This window comes from Oncorhynchus kisutch, linkage group LG6 (genome assembly GCF_002021735.2).
Source record: "Oncorhynchus kisutch isolate 150728-3 linkage group LG6, Okis_V2, whole genome shotgun sequence".
In the NCBI taxonomy this organism is placed as follows: Eukaryota; Metazoa; Chordata; class Actinopteri; order Salmoniformes; family Salmonidae; genus Oncorhynchus; species Oncorhynchus kisutch.
Window position 1 is genome coordinate 19,331,136 of NC_034179.2, and position 19,867 is coordinate 19,351,002.

The 19,867-nt window shown below is 42.1% G+C and overlaps 1 protein-coding gene across 3 annotated transcripts in view; it reads left to right on the forward strand.

Annotated features, from left to right (window-relative positions):
* The window catches only part of nnt (nicotinamide nucleotide transhydrogenase), a 71,329-nt gene that overhangs the window by 40,968 nt on the left and 10,494 nt on the right, over positions 1-19,867 (forward strand). For all 3 annotated transcript variants that reach the window (XM_020485025.2, XM_020485022.2, XM_020485024.2), the window contains 6 exons: positions 949-1,094; positions 1,456-1,651; positions 4,533-4,766; positions 5,852-6,012; positions 7,155-7,334; positions 7,707-7,866. In XM_020485025.2, coding sequence (XP_020340614.1) covers positions 949-1,094; positions 1,456-1,651; positions 4,533-4,766; positions 5,852-6,012; positions 7,155-7,334; positions 7,707-7,866 — 1,077 coding nt within the window. The remainder of the gene's footprint in view (positions 1-948; positions 1,095-1,455; positions 1,652-4,532; positions 4,767-5,851; positions 6,013-7,154; positions 7,335-7,706; positions 7,867-19,867) is intronic.

Here is a 19,867-nt window from a genome sequence, read left to right on the forward strand (position 1 = left end):
ATTGTGCAGGGGTACCAGGTATTTGAGGTAGATATGTATGTTCACTGAGTGGACAAAACATGAACACCTGCTCTTTCCATGAGACTGACCAGATTAAAGATATGATCCCTTATTGATGTCTATTGTTAAATCCACTTCAATCAATGTAGATGAAGGGGAGGAGACAAGTTAATTAAGTATTTTCAAGCCTTGAGACAATTGACGCATGGATTGTGTGTGTGCCAGAGGGTGAATGGGCAAGACAAAATATTTAACTACCTTTTGAACGGGGTATGGTAGTGGGTTCCAGGTGCACCGGTTTGAATTTGTCAAGTACTGCAACGCTGCTGGGTTTTTCACACAAGTTTTCTGTGTGAATCAAGAACGGTCCACCATCCAATCGACATCCAGCTAACTTGACACGACTGTGGGAAGCATTGGGAGTCAACATGGGCCAGCATCCCTGTGGAACACTTTCGACACCTTGTAGAGTCCATGCCCCGATTAATTGAGGCTGTTCTGAGGGCAAAAGGAGGGTGCGCAACTTAATATTAGGAAGGGTGTTCTTAATATTTTGTACACTGTGTATAGTTAGGAATATAATAACCGATAATAAACTGGAGCAGCAGCATATGTGATAAGTCAATAGAAAAGAGTCAATGCAGATAGTCCAGGTAGCTATTTGGTTAACTAACCATTTAGAAGTCTTATGGCTTGGGGTAGTGCTGTTAAGGGTCCTGTTCTAGACTTGGTGCATCGGTGCCGTGCGGCAGCAGATTACAGTCTATGACTTTGGTAGCTGGAGTCTTTGAACATTGCGTGGTATAGAGGTCCTGGATGGCAGGGAGTTCGTACCCACTACCCGCTGTAATGCCTTGTGGTCAGATGCCAAGCGGTTGCAAAGAGCGCATGTGCAGACCGTTGTCTACCAGGTTGAGTTTGACGGGGTTTGTTCTCTTTCTCTCTCAGGTGGTTTCCTGGTCACCAAGAAGATGTTGGACATGTTCAAGCGTCCCACTGACCCTCCAGAATACAACTATCTCTACTTACTGCCCACCGGGGTGTTCGTTGGGGGTTATGGAGTTGCCATGCATGCTGGCTACAACATTGAACAGGTGAGCATCACCTAACCCCCAAACCAGTGGCGGGTTTAGTAGTTGTGTTCAGTAGGTTGTTAAAGCTGCAATATGTAACTTTCTGGGTGACCTGACCAAATAAACATAGAAATGTGTGTTATAGATCTGTCATTTTTATTGAAAGCAAGTCTAAGAAGCAGTATATCTGTTCTTTGTGCGCTATTTCTAAGCTTCCGGTTCTAACATTTCTGCATAGTACACCTTTAAGTAGGCAGAAAACTAGAGTTAAACAGGCATGCATTACCTAGACTTGTCCAATTTAGAATTGCAAAATACTTTTTGCTATAGTATAGTGTGCCCTCCTGAACATGCAGCTGTGTGTTTATCCCTTTCTCTGTAGATGATGTACCTGGGCTCTGGTATGTGCTGTGTGGGAGCCCTGGCTGGTCTGTCTAACCAGTCCACTGCCCGTCTGGGTAATGCCCTGGGTATGATGGGGGTGGCGGGGGGCATCGCTGCCACCCTGGGCTTCCTGAAGCCCACCCCGGAACTCCTGGCACAGATGAGTGCCGCCATGGCTGTGGGTGGCACCGCTGGTAAGTGTGTGGCAGTAAATTAAATTTGTCTGCCATTTGTATGTTCTGTCTGAACATATTGTCTAACAGCAGGTGGCGGTCTGTAGTCCTCATGTGGTGGTCTGCTTCCAACTGCTGTACTACAGTGGTGCCAAGATAATGGTCACCATTATGTCTGAATCACCAGTATTACCCAGCAGACCTCTGGAGCTCTGCGTCCATCTTCATGGTACATTTTTCCTGGAATCAAGCTGGAACCTAGACTAAACCATCGATTCAGACCCTAGCCCTGTTCCAGATGCTCTTGTTAACCTCTCCCATGTCTACAGGGCTTTAAGAAGAACACACACACACACACACTGAGGTGCACTCACAAACAAGGAATTTCCCCCAAACAACCCTCATCAGCAACACCTGTGCCACAGGATGACCCATTTCCCAGCAATCCTTTAGTGTGTGTTGGCTCGTGTGATTGCATGTGTTCAGGGTTTCCTTTAGCCGATAAATAAAATTGTTGCCGGCCAAATTGTCCGGGAGAAGAAAAATGCATTGCAAAATAATGCTTTTTATTCATTGATGGAAATACCAGTCGATTTTCTCCAACTTCAAAGGCAAATATGCTTCATAGGATAATAAATCCTCAAGATGCTTAGGTTTGGGTGTTTCTATTTTTACTACCCATAAAGGACAGCAAAGATTGAGTTGATTATCCACATTTCTAATGTGCCTGCTGAGAGGGGATTCTTTCTCTAAAACAGAGTAAAGATGACCTCCAGATTGCGCCTTATTGAGGGACAACGTAATGAGGCTGATGTGCATCACATGTTGATCCAGGGAGTTGGACAGTTTTGACTTAAATTTGAGCAGGCCTAGCAAGGTCTGCCGCAAATGCAAGTAAATTAGAGGCAAATTATTGTGTTCATCAGGCCCGGTCCTAATGATTTGCTGCTGCCTGAGGCAAGATCAACATAAGCTGCCCCCGTGTCAAATATAGTATAAAGATTTGTAATGGATTGATAGAGTAGAGTAATGATGTGTATCTTGCAGTGGTGATTTTAGCATGTAAATCTTGGTTGGGCAAACTCAACAATACATTAATTGCATTTGAACTGTGACAAATTGTGCCCACAAACTGTTAGGGCCTACATAAATCTGTCCCAACAGCAGAGCTTTCTTTTCAGCACCTTGGAGTGAATCCTTACCACTAGTAGTCCTGGCTATCAGCAGAGCCTTGTCTGGCAGCGAAACACTTCATTCAGCCTAATTTACTGCCTTAAAAAAAAACATAGCTGATATGGCTGACTTGCTTAAACAAATGTGGTTTCTACTGACAATTGAGATATACCTGTACAAACCTTTTGGCATAAGGGAACAATGAGCGGATAAGAGGCAATCCGTACTTTCGATGAAGACAATGAGTGAGTTAAGACGGACGTAGTCAATATAACTATTTAGTCAGCACTTTTGAAATGAACTACTACAGTATTCTCCATGCACACCAAGTCAGAACTATAGGATAAATAAAGGTGGCATATACAGTGGCTGCGAAGTATTCACCCCCTTTGGCATTTTTCCTATTATGTTGCCTTACAACCTGGAATTAAAATGGATTTTTTGGGGGGGTTTGTATCATTTGATTTACACAACATGCCTACCACTTTTGAAGATGCAAATTTTTTTTTTTGTGAATCACAAAATAAATCTGCATGGACCTGCCTTAGAAAGTAACAAAGAGACCATGTTTGTGTGTGGATTTATTAACTCAACAATTATTATTTTTATTTTTTTTACATTGTTTGCAAACTGATATGTGACAGGTATTAATGCCAAAATAACAGGCAAAAAAGCTATTTATATTTATTTATTTTAGCTAAACAGGTGGGGCTCAAAACAGATGGGGCTCTGACCCACCAGCCTTGAATGACGGGTCGCCACTGGTATCATGTGCAATTGGTTCATATCAGTTGAGCTTATTCAGTTGTTCTTGGAAATGAAACATTGTTGTTAACTATTCAAATCGGAAAGTTACAATGTTGTAATCACTCGGCAGCCAACTGCCTATTAGTAGGAAAGTTCTCAATAAGCCACCTAAATCAGACATGACATGAGCCACGACCCCACGATAGTTCAAATTGCTATCAAAATAAACATCACATTTATTAATATCATCCAGTAGAACTGTAAAAAGAATGAGCTATAATTTGAGCTTTGGAAACGTGCTTTCATAAATGCATGGTGGCGGGCCTCGTTTCACAGGAGCATTGTAAAATAAGCTTTCGCTCAATGAACCAGCCTTAACTAATTTTGTTTATTTACATATCGAATTTGATTGTCCAACATCAGTTTTATAATTTCTTAATTTTGTGGTTGCCAAGTGTCCCCTTCCACTGCTGTGATTTCGATCACAGCAGGAATGGGGAGTGAAGCGAGCCGGGCCCAGTCATGACTAGAAGGGATCCAGCTTTTGTCAAATTTATGTCAAAAGTAAAAACATTTTGCATTTTAGTTAACCCTTTTCCTAACCTTAACCTAATTCTCCTAACCTGCTACGAAAAGTTAAATCTGACAAAAGTTGGATTCCTTCTGTTCTTCCCTTCTATATAACTTTTATTTCAGGGATGAAGACGCAACGGGCAATGTTGTGCTTTTCAATAAATCCTGTCATGTTGGTATAAGAACATCGTTCTACTTTATTTTATTACAACTTTACAGGCTAATTTCTATGAATGAATTACAATAATCTATATGTGATTTTGAGCACTGTGGTTGGACCGCCCTAATGTGTTACGCACCCAATGATTATGAATATCTGGTAAATTCACATTGTCCACTGCCAAATGTTCCTAGTGGAAACCCTGCTGCGTGCGTGTGTTGACTGGTTGTCATCCTCTCTGCCCCCCAGGGTTGGGTATTGCTAGGAAGATCCAGATCACCGACCTCCCCCAACTGGTAGCTGCCTTCCACAGCCTGGTGGGTCTGGCTGCAGTGCTCACCTGCGTGGCAGAGTACATGATCGAGTACCCTCACTTTGCTACCGACCCGTCTGCCAACCTCACCAAGATCATCGCCTACCTGGGCACCTTCATCGGAGGGGTCACATTTAGTGGATCCCTGGTAGCTTATGGGAAACTGCAAGGTGAGTAAGGGCGATTTGGGAAGATGCATTACATTTAAAATTCTATGCTACTGGGGTGGTGGAAGCGGGATGGTGTTTTTGTTGGGAGCTGCTAGTGAAAAAGGGTAGGAATTTAGGCAGTCCTAGGCCAAGCACGCCCTGAGTTAAGGTTCCAATTTTACCTAAGTTTCCTGTCAGCAAATGAGGCACTTAAAATCATACTTATATTTCTCATACATATTCAACATCATGGTTCATTGGTTTGATTCATTTGTCCATAATGTTAATATTCATATATATCACACACAGACATTTTCCTGAAGTTTTAGGAATTTGCTGCTCTTGGGCACCACATCTTATCCCAGGCAGCTGGGGTTTGATCCAGTACTACTAGTATTAGACCAATAGTGGTCTGGGTCCTTCTGGTTGATACCTGAGGGCCTGTAACCCACTCTGCATCAGTCCCCTGGCCCAGTTGTGCCACCCAGGCCCTCTTGCTCAAAGCTAGGCCAGGTGGAACCTCTCTGTTTGGCACTAATTAGCCCCTCCACCCACAGTCATTTTCCACTTGTTCCCGAAAGCTGGAACGCATTATCCCAGGGAGCGTTCCCACTCCAGTCTCACTGGAACCTGGAAAACCTGCTCTGATAAGATTAAAAGTGGCCATTTCATGCTATACTTTTTTTCCTTTTTTTCTGGGGGGTACTTTTGAAAGGCATTCAAAACAAGAAGTAAATGAAACATTAAAATGTGGCCTGTATCACAGATGGCGGAATCCAGGTGCAAGCTTTGTTAATTTGATTGTCAACATGCATTGTTTTGAATTAGCATGAAACAGCCTCAGCTGCACACATTTTAGTCTCTGAAAATCTATTTAAAAACGGTAACTTTATTTCTCTGCTATATTTGTACCTGCCTGCCCAGGGCTGAATCATATCAGGGATAAAAAAAAAGCAACTCCCTTTTTAGTCCATACAGTATGTGTCTTGTGGTTGGGGGCTGAATACTTGTAAACAAAGTACATCATAAATTAAATGGACAGCACATAGTGAAATCCTGACATGCATTTAGCTCTATCTCCATGCCTACTGTGTTCCTCTCTCCAGGTGTGCTGAGCTCCGCCCCCCTCCATCTTCCCGGGCGCCATGCTATGAATGCTGGGCTTATGGCCTCCAGTGTGGGTCTGATGATCCCCTACATGCTGGACCCCAGCTACACCACAGGCATCACCTGTCTGGGCTCTGTGTCCGCACTCTCTGCCATCATGGTATGATCTACACGCCTTCTCTGCTCTAAACATAGAAATAGAACGACTGGAATGGACATCCCCCATTCAAATCAATGTTTGAAGTCATGATGGTACAGTGAAATTGTTGTGGTGTGAGGGCATTTCCTGTTCTACTAATTCTATATCTATGGCCCAGCTAATATCCACCAACCTGGATTGACCAGTGCTAAACAAAGGCCTTTGAACTGAACCTTTAGAAATAGGATGGAAGTCTTACCTATTTGTGCTATTGGGATCCTGTGCTTTAGCCCATTTTAAGGTAGGCTTAGGTTAATTCAGCTATCCTTCAATAAAACGTGCTCTCCTCTCGATCCTGCTCAACTGTTGGCCCTGAAAGAGAGTTCATTGGAAGCATTACACATAGGATCAATCCATAATATGATGATAGATGGAAGGCTAACTAAGATGATTAGGTTTTGAAGCAGCGCTGCGAGAAGGTGGTTCTGGTTAAAACTGTTGTGAATGTTGGCTGCTCAGTCCTCCATGTGGTTTGTCAGTAACAAGGACATTTTGATGTTGAGTAAATCAGTGGATATTCATTTTTACGTATACAATATCGCATCACTCTGACTGATAATAAGGTGTGGCTAAACAATCACCTGTGCCTGACCATGAATGTCTTTAAAAGGAAATCTGATACTGTTCAAGTCTCTTTTTTTGATGGAGTGGATCATTACATAATGTTAGGTAGCTGGCTCTGGTTATAACTGTTCCCTGAGGTCTGTATCTTGGAGAGTAACACTAGGATGATATCATAGAGAGCCCTTGAAATGAAAACTCCATGTTTTGACAAATGCCTTATGAGTAGACTGAGGCCCACTGCAATCTGATAGGGGTTAAACACAACATTTCTACTACCTGATCAGATTTCGCTATTTTCCGTTCAATAATACAGGGTGTTGTCTGTTTATGCCAAAATGATTCAGGAAAATGCTTACATGTGCGTTTATATATGGCCAGGCCTACTACTCACATGTGGAACATTATCTTTGTATACCTTCTTTTGAATGGGCAATATATTCAATTTAGCAACATATGAAGGAACGTACGAATTGATGTCTTGCTTTATTAACCCCAATGCCATATGAACCTTTAGTCTAACGGTGGTCTTGTTCTCATAGGGCCTGACTCTGACAGCAGCCATCGGGGGTGCAGACATGCCGGTGGTCATCACAGTGCTTAACAGCTACTCCGGCTGGGCTCTATGTGCCGAGGGCTTCCTGCTCAACAACAACCTGCTCACCATCGTAGGCGCCCTCATCGGCTCCTCAGGGGCCATTCTCTCATACATAATGTGTGTGGTAAGTAAGCATCCTCTGTAAGTTCTTCTGTATTTTAGAAGTATCACACAGACTCTATACTTTCATCATTCTATAGGATATCAGCCTTCTGTCTGTATGTAGGATGTGTCACACATCAGATAGTATGAGGTGAATAGGGAGCATCAGGCCATGACTATACAGGTAAACCTTGAAAATGCTGAAATATACAAGTGGCAATTTCTGTGCTTCCACCGTTTTCCACTAGGAGGAACTCTAACTGTACTTAAATGCCTTCCTGGCTGCATTGACTGCCTGAAGGAAACTGGGTTCATTGAAACTGCAGTTGACTCAAAAGAAATTAGCAGTTTTTTATTCTTTCCACCCCCTCTTCTCCTCTCTCCCACTGGCTAGGCCATGAACCGTTCCCTGGCCAATGTGATCCTGGGTGGGTACGGTACGTCATCCACTGGGTCAGGAAAGCCCATGGAGATCGTAGGAACACACACAGAGGTCAACGTGGACCAAACTGTTGAAATGATCAAAGACGCCCAAAACATCATCATCACTCCAGGTTAGAGGGCGACCAATTTATAATTTTTAAACGCTGATCCTGATTATTGGAGGACCAAAAAAGCCAATAACGATTTAATCGGCCAATAAAAAAAATGTTTAAAAAAAATATATATATATATATTTGTAATAATGACAATTACAACAATACTGAATGAACACTTATTTTAACTTAATATAATACATCAATAAAATCAATTTGGCCTCAAGTAAATAATGAAACATGTTCAATTTGGTTTAAATAATTCAAAAACAAAGTGTTGGAGCACGCTAACTAGCTAGCCATTTCACTTCGGTTACACCAGCCTCATCTCGGGAGTTGATAGGCTTGAAGTCATAAACAGCGCAATGCTTGACACACAACGAAGAGCTGCTGGAAAAATGCACGAAAGTGCTGTTTGAATGAACACGCCTGCTTCTGCCTACCACCGCTCAGTCAGATACTTGTATGCTCAGTCAGATTATATGCAACGCAGGACATGCTAGATAATATCTAGTAATATCATCAACCATGTGTAGTTAACTAGTGATTATGATTGATTGTTTTTTATAAGGTAAGTTTAATGCTAGCTAGCAACTTACCTTGGCGCTTACTGCATTCACTCCTTGTGGAGTGCAACGAGAGAGAGGCAGGTCGGTATTGCATTGGACTAGTTAACTGTAAGGTTGCAAGACTGGATCCCGCGAGCTGACAAGGTGAAAATCTGTCATTTTGCCCCTGAACAAGGCAGTTAACCCACCGTTCCTAGGCCGTCATTGAAAATAAGAATGTGTTCTTAACTGACTTGCCTAGTTAAATAAAGGTGAAAAAAAGGCAAATCGGCGCCCAAAAATACAGATTTCCGATTGTTATGAAAACTTGAAATCGGCCCTAATTAATCGGCCATTCCGATTATTCGGTCGACCTCTACTCCAGGTAGTCAAAACCTAAGCACCACACACATGTACACGTACACACAGCATGAACACGGTGATACACAAAAATATGTGGACAAATTAGTGGATTCGGCTATTTCAGCCACACCCGTTGCTGACAGGTGTACACAATTGAGCACACAGCCATATAATCTCCATTGACAAACATTTGCAGTAGAATTGCACGTACTGAAGAGCTCCATGACTTTCAATGTGGCACCGTTATAGGATGCCACCTTTACAACAAGTCAATTTGTCACATTTCTGCCCTGGTAGAGCTGCCCGGTCAACTGTTGTTGTGAAGAGGAAATGTCTAGGAGCAACAATGGCTCAGCCGTGAAGTGGTAGGCCACACAAGCTCACAGTAAGGGCTGAAGCGCGTAGCGTGTAGAGATAGTCTGTCCTCAGTTGCAACACTCACTATCGAGTTCCAAGCTGCCTCTTGGAAGCAACGTCAGCACAAGAACTGTTCGTCGGGAGCTTCATGAAATGGAAGCAAGTCACTGCAGCAATTTTACATCTAGTGGGAAAGCCTTCCCAGAATAGTGGAGGCTGTTATAGCAGTAAAAGGGGGGGAAGCTCCATTTTTAATGACCATGATTTTGGAATGAGATACTTGCGAGCACTTTTGGCCATGTAGTGTACTTACACACTCTGGGACACTGACAGTAGGTTAATGTAAACTAAACCACTCGCGTACACAGGGTTCAACTTGCAAACATTTTTAAGACCTAGAGAGTAAGTGGGTTGTGGCCAAAGGTCTTGTGCAGAAAGTATAAAACATGTCCTTTGCCATCCACATTTTTCAGATATTACAGAACTTTTTTCTTTATTTATCTTACCTCTGTTGACCTTGTTACATCACCAGCTAATTTGCTAACCTTCACTGGGGCACCTCTCCTGTAGGGCCCATCATCCATGCAGGCCCACCCCATCCCAAGGTGGTCCAAGAGCCTGGGTCATGTTTTGGAATGGGACTTGAATCACCCTGAATGTAGTGGGTGACTCACTCTCAATGTTCATCCCAATTAGTGATTTCCGCTAGATGGGCTAGCTACAAAGTCAAAATTGGCTAAAGTCTATTGTAAAAATGAGCTTTTTGTTCTTAATTTAAGGTTAGGCCTTAGGGTTAGCAGTGTGGTTAAGGTGATCGTTAGGCTTAAAATCTCATTTCATGACTTCGTGGCAGTGCCAACTACTAACCTGCACCTCTTAAGGAGATAATCCGATTACATTTGTGTTATTCAAGGGTTAAGTTACTGATTACATTTTGGACAGGTAACTAACGGATTATATTAATAAATTAACCTACCCAACCCTGGTCCCAATTAGGGTTGCAAATGGAGGGTATATTACTGGAAACTTTCAAAGTTTACCAGTAAACTACCAGAATTTTGCTGTCTTTAATTATCTCTGGCCTTATCACATGTAAAATATATGAAATAATTCAAGATGAGGCCAGACAAAGTTGAATTACTGTTTAACTGATGCCCGACTCACTTTTCTCCAGACATCCCAAAAATATTTTAAAGATCAGATATTTTTTTGCCAATATATGCGGCTCTTTGTTTATAAAGTGCTGTCCGCTCTCCCTTGAGGCTTTCCCAAGTTGATCCCCAAGAGACCAAACAGCCTCAGGCCACGCGCTCAGATCATTTTCGAGCTTCGGATTGGACAGTGAAACACGCTAGCACCTGCAGGCGACGTGTAGATAATTAATTTCTCGCTCATACGGTCATGGCTGAAACCACCGTAAATTCCTACTATTTATGTGTCCATGTTAAACGTGGGATGTCCCTCATTATAAACAAAGTCAGTTAAATCCATGGTTATTGCATCATTTTCTGATGTATTAGAAGTGATTTTCTGATGTATTAAAAGCGATTTAATAGACGGAAAAACAATGTAATTTAAAAAATTTACTGGCCAGAGATCAGGGCATTCATCAGCAAAGACGCTGTGCAAGCTGATAGTATTTTTGCAAAACCAAATTGAAGTCAAAATGATTGAAATCGAAGTGTGTCAGCTGTATGGTGATTTGCGATTCATAACTGACATTTTACCAGTACTACCAGGTAGTAGTGGGCCAACTGGTAACACCACGACAGAATGCATATGAAGTGATGATGCGGCGCCGAGAACAGCTAGCATGTCCAGCGAAGTACATCGTCAGTGGCACGCACACACTTCTTGCAGTTTTTGCACACTTCTTGTTTCCCCTTGTTGGAGGGGGGGAAGGGGAGGTGCAGTGGTTGGCAACCTCTCCCAAACCCTGATAACCAGTGTTTAAAGATGCATTACTCTGCAACACTTTAGGCTAGAAACAAACTGTAAAAGTCTGACCATCAGAGTCTGAGCTAAGACTTTCAGAAGTCAATCAGTTAAAAAACAGTTTTGCTTTGAGTTAAAACTTTAATATGAATGGAAGTCCTACTTTACAATGTAAGACTCTGTTGCAGTCTAGTTTATTTAGAGGGAGCTTACCAGGGTTTAAACCAGCAACCCTTGCAGTTATGCAAGCACACCACCTGTGCCATTAAGGCCCAGACCTTTTCTCAGAGGCTGGATTGTAGGTTACAATAGCACTGCAAATGACAGTCATTTGGTTAGTCAAATAATGTGGAAATGTATAATGGACCTTTAACAAAAATCACCTGTAAACTTTTTTTAAAAGTGAGAAGTAGGCAATGGTCTGAAGCTGAAAAATAACGGAAATTCACATGAGCACCACAATACCTACTTCAACAAAGTTTTTCCAGCACACAGCTTTGACCTTCTACAATGGCTGTGTTGGTCTATTGTACTATAAACAATGTGTCGGCAGGTTGCTTAGGATCCTTTTATTTATTTATTTGTATATATACATATACACTGCTCAAAAAAAATAAAGGGAACACTTAAACAACACAATATAACTCCAAGTCAATCACACTTCTGTGAAATCAAACTGTCCACTTAGGAAGCAACACTGATTGACAATACATTTCACATGCTGTTGTGCAAATGGAATAGACAACAGGTGGAAATTATAGGCAATTAGCAAGACACCCCCAATAAAGGAGTGGTTCTGCAGGTGGTGACCACAGACCACTTCTCAGTTCCTATGCTTCCTGGCTGATGTTTTGGTCACTTTTGAATGCTGGCGGTGCTTTCACTCTAGTGGTAGCATGAGACGGAGTCTACAACCCAAACAAGTGGCTCAGGTAGTGCAGATCATCCAGGATGGGACATCAATGCGAGCTGTGGCAAGAAGGTTTGCTGTGTCTGTCAGCGTAGTGTCCAGAGCATGGAGGCGCTACCAGGAGACAGGCCAGTACATCAGGAGACGTGGAGGAGGCCGTAGGAGGGCAACAACCCAGCAGCAGGACCGCTACCTCCGCCTTTGTGCAAGGAGGAGCAGGAGGAGCACTGCCAGAGCCCTGCAAAATTACCTCCAGCAGGCCACAAATGTGCATGCGTCTGCTCAAACAGTCAGAAACCGACTCCATGAGGGTGGTATGAGGGCCCGACATCCACAGGTGGGGGTTGTGCTTACAGCCCAACACCGTGCAGGACGTTTGGCATTTGCCAGAGAACACCAAGATTGGCAAATTCGCCACTGGCGCCCTGTGCTCTTCACAGATGAAAGCAGGTTCACACTGAGCACATGTGACAGAGTCTGGAGACGCCGTGGAGAACGTTCTGCTGCCTGCAACATCCTCCAGCATGACCGGTTTGGCGGTGGGTCAGTCATGGTGTGGGGTGGCATTTCTTTGGGGGGCCGCACAGCCCTCCATGTGCTCGCCAGAGGTAGCCTGACTGCCATTAGGTACCGAGATGAGATCCTCAGACCCCTTGTGAGATCATATGCTGATGCGGTTGGCCCTGGGTTCCTCCTAATGCAAGACTATGCTAGACCTCATTTGGCTGGAGTGTGTCAGCAGTTCCTGCAAGAGGAAGGCATTGATGCTATGGACTGGCCCGCCCGTTCCCCAGACCTGAATCCAATTGAGCACATCTGCGACATCAAATCAAATTTATTTATATAGCCCTTCGTACATCAGCTGATATCTCAAAGTGCTGTACAGAAACCCAGCCTAAAACCCCAAACAGCAAGCAATGCAGGTGTAGAAGCACGGTCAGACATCATGTCTCGCTCCATCCACCAACGCCACGTTGCACCACAGACTCATCAGGAGCATGCCCAGGCGTTGTAGGGAGGTCATACAGGCACATGGAGGCCACACACACTACTGAGCCTAATTTTGACTTGTTTTAAGGACATTGCATCAAAGTTGATCAGCCTGTAGTGTGGTTTTCCACTTTAATTTTGAGTGACTCCAAATCCAGACCTCCACGGGTTGATAAATTTGATTTCCATTGATGTTAGCACATTCAACTATGTAAAGAAAAAAAGTTTTTTATATATATATTAGTACCAGTCAAAAGTTTGGACACCTACTCATTCAAGTTTTAAAAAATATACATATATTTTCTACATTGTATAAAAATCGTGAAGGCATCAAAACTATGAAATAACACATATGGAATCATGTAGTAACCAAAAAAGTATTAAACAAACAAAATTATATTTGAGATTCTTCAAAAAAGTGTTAAACAAATATAAATATTTTAGATTCCTCAAAGTAGCCACCATTTGCCTTGACAGCTTTGCACATTCTTGTCATTCTCTCAACCAGCTTCACCTAGAATTATTTTCCAACAGTCTCGAAGGAGTTCCCACATATGCTGAGCACTTGTTGGCTATTTTTCCTTCACTCTGCAGTCCTACTGATCCCAAACCATCTCAATTGGGTTGAGGTCGGGTGATTGTGGAGGCCAGGTCATCTGATGCAGCACTCTATCACTCTCCTTCTTGGTCAAATAGCCCTTACACACCCTGGATGTGTGTGTTGGGTCATTATCCTGTTGAAAAATCAAATGATAGTCCCGCTAAGCGTAAAACCAGATGGATTGGCATATCGCTGCAGAATGCTGTGGAGGCCATGCTGGTTAAATAAATCACTGACAGTATCACCAGCAAAGCACCATCACACCACCACCTTCATGCTTCACGGTGGGAACCACACATGTGGAGATCATCCGTTCACCTACTCTGCGTTTCTCAAAGACTTGGCGGATGATAACAAAAATCTCAAATTTGGACTCATTGAACCAAAGGACAGATTTCCACCGTTGTAATGTCCATTTCTCGTGTTCCTTGGCCCAAGCAATTATTTTCTAATTATTGGTGTCCTTTGCAGCAATTGAAGGCCTGATTCACTGTGTCCTCTGAACAGTTGCTGTTCAGTTGTGTCTGTTACTTAATCTCTGTGAAGCATTTATTGGGCTGCAATTTCTGAGGCTGGTAACTCTCTAATTAACTTATGCTCTGCAGCAGAGGCAACTCTGGGTCTTCATTTCCTGTGGCGGTCCTCATGAGAGCCAGTTTCATCATAGCGCTTGATGGTTTTTGCGAGTGCAATTCAAGAAACGCTCAAAGTAGAGGTCGACCGATCAATCGGAATGGCCGATTTAATTAGGGCCGATGTTATGAAAACTTGAAATCGGTATTTTTGTACCACGATTTGGCCAATTTGAAAAAAATACAATTTTATTTTTTTACACCTTTATTTAATCTTTATTTACCTTGGCAAGTCAGTTAAGAACACATTCTTATTTTCAATGACGGCCTAGGAATGGTGGGTTAACTGCCTAGTTCAGGGGCAGCACGACAGATTTTTACCTTGTCAGCTCGGGGGATTCAATCTTGCAACCTTACAGTTAACTAGTCCAACGCTCTAACCACCTGATTACGTTGCACTCCACGAGGAGACTGCCTGTTACGAGAATGCAGTAAGCCAAGGTAAGTTTCTAGCTAGCATTAAACTTATCTTATAAAAAAACAATCAATCATAATCACTAGTTAACTACACATGGTTGATGATATTACTAGTTTATCTAGCGTGTCCTGCGTTGCATTTAATCGATGCGGTGCGTATCATTGCTCCAATGTGTACCTAACCATAAACATCAATGCCTTTCTTAAAATCAATAAACATAAGTATATATTTTTAAACCTTTAGCCAATAGAAATCCTGGTTAGCAGGCAATATTAACCAGCTGAAATTGTCACTTCTCTTGCGTTCATTGCACGTAGAGTCAGTGTATATGCAACAGTTTGGGCCGCCTAATTTGCCTGAATTTTACGTAATTATGACACAATGTTGTGCAATGTGACAGGAATATTTAGACTTATAGATGCCACCCCTGTTAGATAAAATACTGAACGGTTCCGTATTTCACTGAAAGAATAAACGTCTTGTTTTCGAGATGATAGTTTTCGGATTCGGCCATATTAATGACCTAAGGCTCGTATTTCTTTGTGTTATCATGTTATAACTATGTCTATGATTTGATAGAGCAGTCTGAGCGATGGTAGGCAGCAGCAGGCTCATAAGCATTCATTCAAACATCACTCTCTTGCGTTTGCAAACAGCTGTTTATGACTTCAAGCCTTTCAACTCCCGAGACGAGGCTGGTGTAACCAAAGTGAAATGGCTAGCTAGTTAGCAGGGTGCGCGCTAATAGCATTTCAAACGTCACTCACTCTGAGACGTGGAGTGGTTGTTTCCCTTGCTCTGCATGGGTAACGCTGCTTCGAGGGTGGCTGTTGTCTTCGTGTTCCTGGTTCGAGCCCAGGTAGGAGCGAGGTCAGGGACGGAAGCTATACTGTTACACTGGCAATACTAAAGTGCCTATAAGAACATCCAATAGTCAAAGGTTAATGAAATACAAATGGTATAGAGAGAAATAATCCTATAATTCCTATAATAACTACAACCTAAAACCTCTTACCTGGGAATATTGAAGACTCATGTTGAAAGGTACTACCAGTTCCTTTTGTGTGTGTGTGTGTGCGCGTACGCACGCACGCACGCACACGGTTGGAAGTCGGAAGTTTACATACACCTTAGCCAAATACATTTATTTTTTTATACATACATTTTTCACTATTTCTGACATTTAATCTGTGTAGAAATGGCCTGTTTTACGTCAGTTAGGATCACCACTTTATTTTTAAGAATGTGAAATGTCAGAATAATAGTAGAGAATTATTTCAGCTTTTATTTCTTTCATCACATTCCCATTGGGTCAGAAGTTTACATGCACTCAGTTGGTATTTGGTAGCATTGCCTTTAAATTGTTTAACTTGGGTCAAACGTTCCCACAATAAGTTGAGTGAATTTTGGCCCATTCCTTCTGACAGAGCTGGTGTAACGGAGTCAGGTTTGTAGGCCTCCTTGCTCGCACGCGCCTTTTCAGTTCTGCCCACACATTTTCTATGGGACTGAGGTCAGGGCTTTGTGATGGCCTCTCCAATACCTTGACATTTTGCCACAACTTTGGAAGTATGCTTGGGATCATTGTCTATTTAGAAGACCTGTTTGCGACCAAGCTTTAACTTTCTGACTGATGTCTTGAGATGTTGCTTCAAAATATCCACAAAAATATTTTGTGAAGTGCACCAGTCCCTCCTGCAGCAAAGCACCCCCACAACATGATGCTGCCACCCGCGTGCTTCGCGGTTGGGATGGTGTTCTTCGGTTTGCAAGCCTCCCCCTTTTTCCTCCAAACATAATGATGGTCATTATGGCCAAACAGTTCTATTTTTGTTTCATCAGACCAAAAAATATACGATCTTTGTTCCCATGTGCAGTTGCAAACCGTAGTCTGGCTTTTTAATGATGGTTTTGGAGCAGTGGCTTCTTCCTTGCTGAGTGGCCTTTCAGGTTATGTCGACATAGGACTCGTTTTACTGTGGATGTAGATACTTTTGTACCTGTTTCCTCTAGCATCTTAAGTTCCTTTGCTGTTGTTCTGGGATTGATTTGCACTTTTCGTACCAAAGTACGCTCATCTCTAGGAGACAGAACACGTCTCCTTCCTGAGCGGTATGACGGCTGCGTAGTCCCGTGGTGTTTATACTTGCATACTATTGTTTGTACAGAACGTGGTACCTTCAGGCGTTTGGAAATTGCTCCCAAGGATGAACCAGACTTGTGGTGGTCTACCAAAAATGGTCTATGCTGATTTATTTTCCCATGTCTAGCAAAGAGGCACTGAGTTTGAAGATGGGCCTTGATATGCATCCACAGGGACACCTCCAATTGACTCGAATTATGTCAATTAGCCAATCGGAAGCTTCTAAAGCCATGACATAATTTTCTGGAATTTTCCAAGCTGTTTAAAGGCAGAGCCAACTTGTTTTATGTAAACTTCAGACCAACTGGAATTGTGATACAGTGAATTATAAGTGAAATAATATGTCTGTAAACAATTGTTGGAAAAATTACTTGTCATGCACACAGTAGATGTCCTAACCGACTTGCCAAAACTATAGTTTGTTAAGAAGAAATTTGTGGAGTGGTTGAACAACGAGTTTTAATGACTCCAACCTAAGTGTTTGTTAACTTCCTACTTCCACACACACACACAGTTCCAGTCAAAAGTTGACAGACCTACGCATTCAAGGGTTTTTCACTATTTTCTACATTGTAGAATGAAGACATCAGAAATTATTTAAAGCAATAAATGTCCTCCTTTAGACTAGTTGAATATCTGCATTTGCTGGTTCGATTACAGGCTCAAAATGTCCAGAAACAAATACCTTTCTTCTGTAACTCGTCAGTCTATTCTTGTTCTGATAAATGAAGGCTATTCCATGTGAGAAATTGCCAGGAATCTGTGGTACTTGCATTGTGGTACTTGTGAATTTCCTTTATTTTTAAGCTTCAGACCAATGCCTACTTCTCACTTAATATGCAGAAATCGCCTTGCCATTTCCAGGTTGCAAAATGTGTAATAGTTAGCCTAATTCCACTGTGTGTAACAAAGTTATTGTAGTGTAGAGAATCAGTGTATGTAACAATACAATGTATAGTGTAGAGAGTCATATCCAAGAATATTGTATTTTCAGCTGTTTGAAGTGGGAAACTGAAATTTAAAGACGCAAAAACTAAACTTAAGAATGGGAAGCATAGAACTAGTGCACATAGAACATATCTACCAGACTTACTTTCAATGAGTGACAGATTTTCACTCGTTTTATTCATCACCTCCAGGACAGTTGATGTGGGAGGATAAATGTAGAGAAAGTAAATATAAACATGTGGCCACTCCAGAGTAAACAAGCATGTGGGGCCAAGCACAACACAATACCCCTGGTCTTCCAGCCGTCCAGCAAGGCTCAACCGTAGGGTGTCCTGACCCAGACGTTAGACCCTGTCTAGCTAACATTGATCTAAACCACGGGCATCTGTAGACAGTGGTGGAGACTTAGGATCTATGTATCTATTGTGGAGGATAGTCTGAATCCTCAAAGTACACAGTGGTCTAACTGACTACTGCAAACCCAGACTTTTTTTGTACCTGAACAATATTTTCAAGCATCTTCTCCTAATTTCATCAATTTACCTGGTGTTTATGTGCCAGCTAGTCCTGCCAGACTGAAAGGTGATCCTCAGCTTCTGAGGCCTGGTGTTATGGTGCACTGTTCCACTGTTGCTCGCTGTGTTGTGGTCTGTCAGTGGGTCCCAGGTTCTCCATCTGACTCCAGTGCTCAAAACTACACCAGGCCCGAGCTGGAACTGGGGCAGTCTTGTTTTCCTGTTCACATTTCCTATAATTGGACCAGTCGCAGTTACTTTTCTTGATTGACATCTGTGGAAACGTTTAAGACTTTTACATTTTTTTTATAAACATGGGTCTTGTCTGGACGGGCTTGTTTTCGTTAGGAGAAAGCCTTGTGTTTGAGTCCGTATTATTATAAAAAAAATATATATATATCATTAAGAAGCCAGAATAGACCGTAGACAGACATGTTCAGTGCAACATGCTGTGTTTAAAGCCGAGTATTTGACAGCTGTTGTGACAGGCCAATCAAACATTGTTAACAGCAATTGAGGCTTTAAATTGTCCATTTGCTTTGAATTATTGTTTCTCTCTTGGATGGTGCTAATTTCAGTGAGAGGTTTCTGAACTCTGCACGGGCCATATGACAGATGAGTGTTGATGGTCCGTATCATGTTTGACAGGCCTAGGTTGGCTTTGGAATGGTGAAGAACAGTGAGTAAAGACTTACTTGGTAAGTTAGAAATGTTCAGCCAACCACACTTACTGGAGCAATGCATGTGCTCTTACAGCTTATAATGTACACATTCTGACAATATACAGTGCCTTCCGAAGGTATTCACACCCCTTTACTTTTTCCACATTTTGTTGTTACAGCCTGAATTTAAAATGGATTAAATTGAGATTTTGTGTCACTGGCTTACACACACCTCAATGTCAAAGTGGAATAATTTTTATTGACATTTTTACAAATTCATTAAAAATGAGACTCTTAATATGTCTTGACTACCTCATCTCAAACACTGATTCAGTGTTTCCAATGCCTTGCAAAGACCGCCACCTATTGGTAGATGTGTAAAAATAGAAAAATGCAAACATGAAATATCCATTTGAGAATGGTGAAGTTATTAATTACTCTGTGAATGATGTATCGATACACCCAGTCACTACAAAGATACAGGTGTCCTTTTTAACTCAGTTGCCGGAGATGAAGGATACCGCTCAGGGGTTTCACCATAATTAACTTGTCCAGAATACAGTGTTTGGGAAGAATCCAACACACCACATCACTGACCACCACTTTTCATATTTTCAAGTATGTGGTGGCTGCATCATGGTATATGTATGCTTGTCATCCGCAAATAAGTTTTTGTGGGATAAAAACTAAAATAGAGCTAAGTACAGGCAAAATCCTAGAGGAAAACCTGGGTCAGTCTGCTTTGGACCAGACATTGGGAGCAAATACACCTTTCAGCAGGACAATAACCTAAAACACTAGGAGTTGGTTACCAAGACGACATTGAATGTTCCTGAGTGGCCTAGTTAGTTTTAACTTAAATCGTCTAGAAAATATATTGCAAGACTTGAAAATGGCTGTCAAGCAATGATCAGCAACCAACTTGACAAAGCTTGAAGAATTTTAAAAACTATAATGGACAAATATTGTACAATCCAGGTCTTCTAGACTTAAGGGA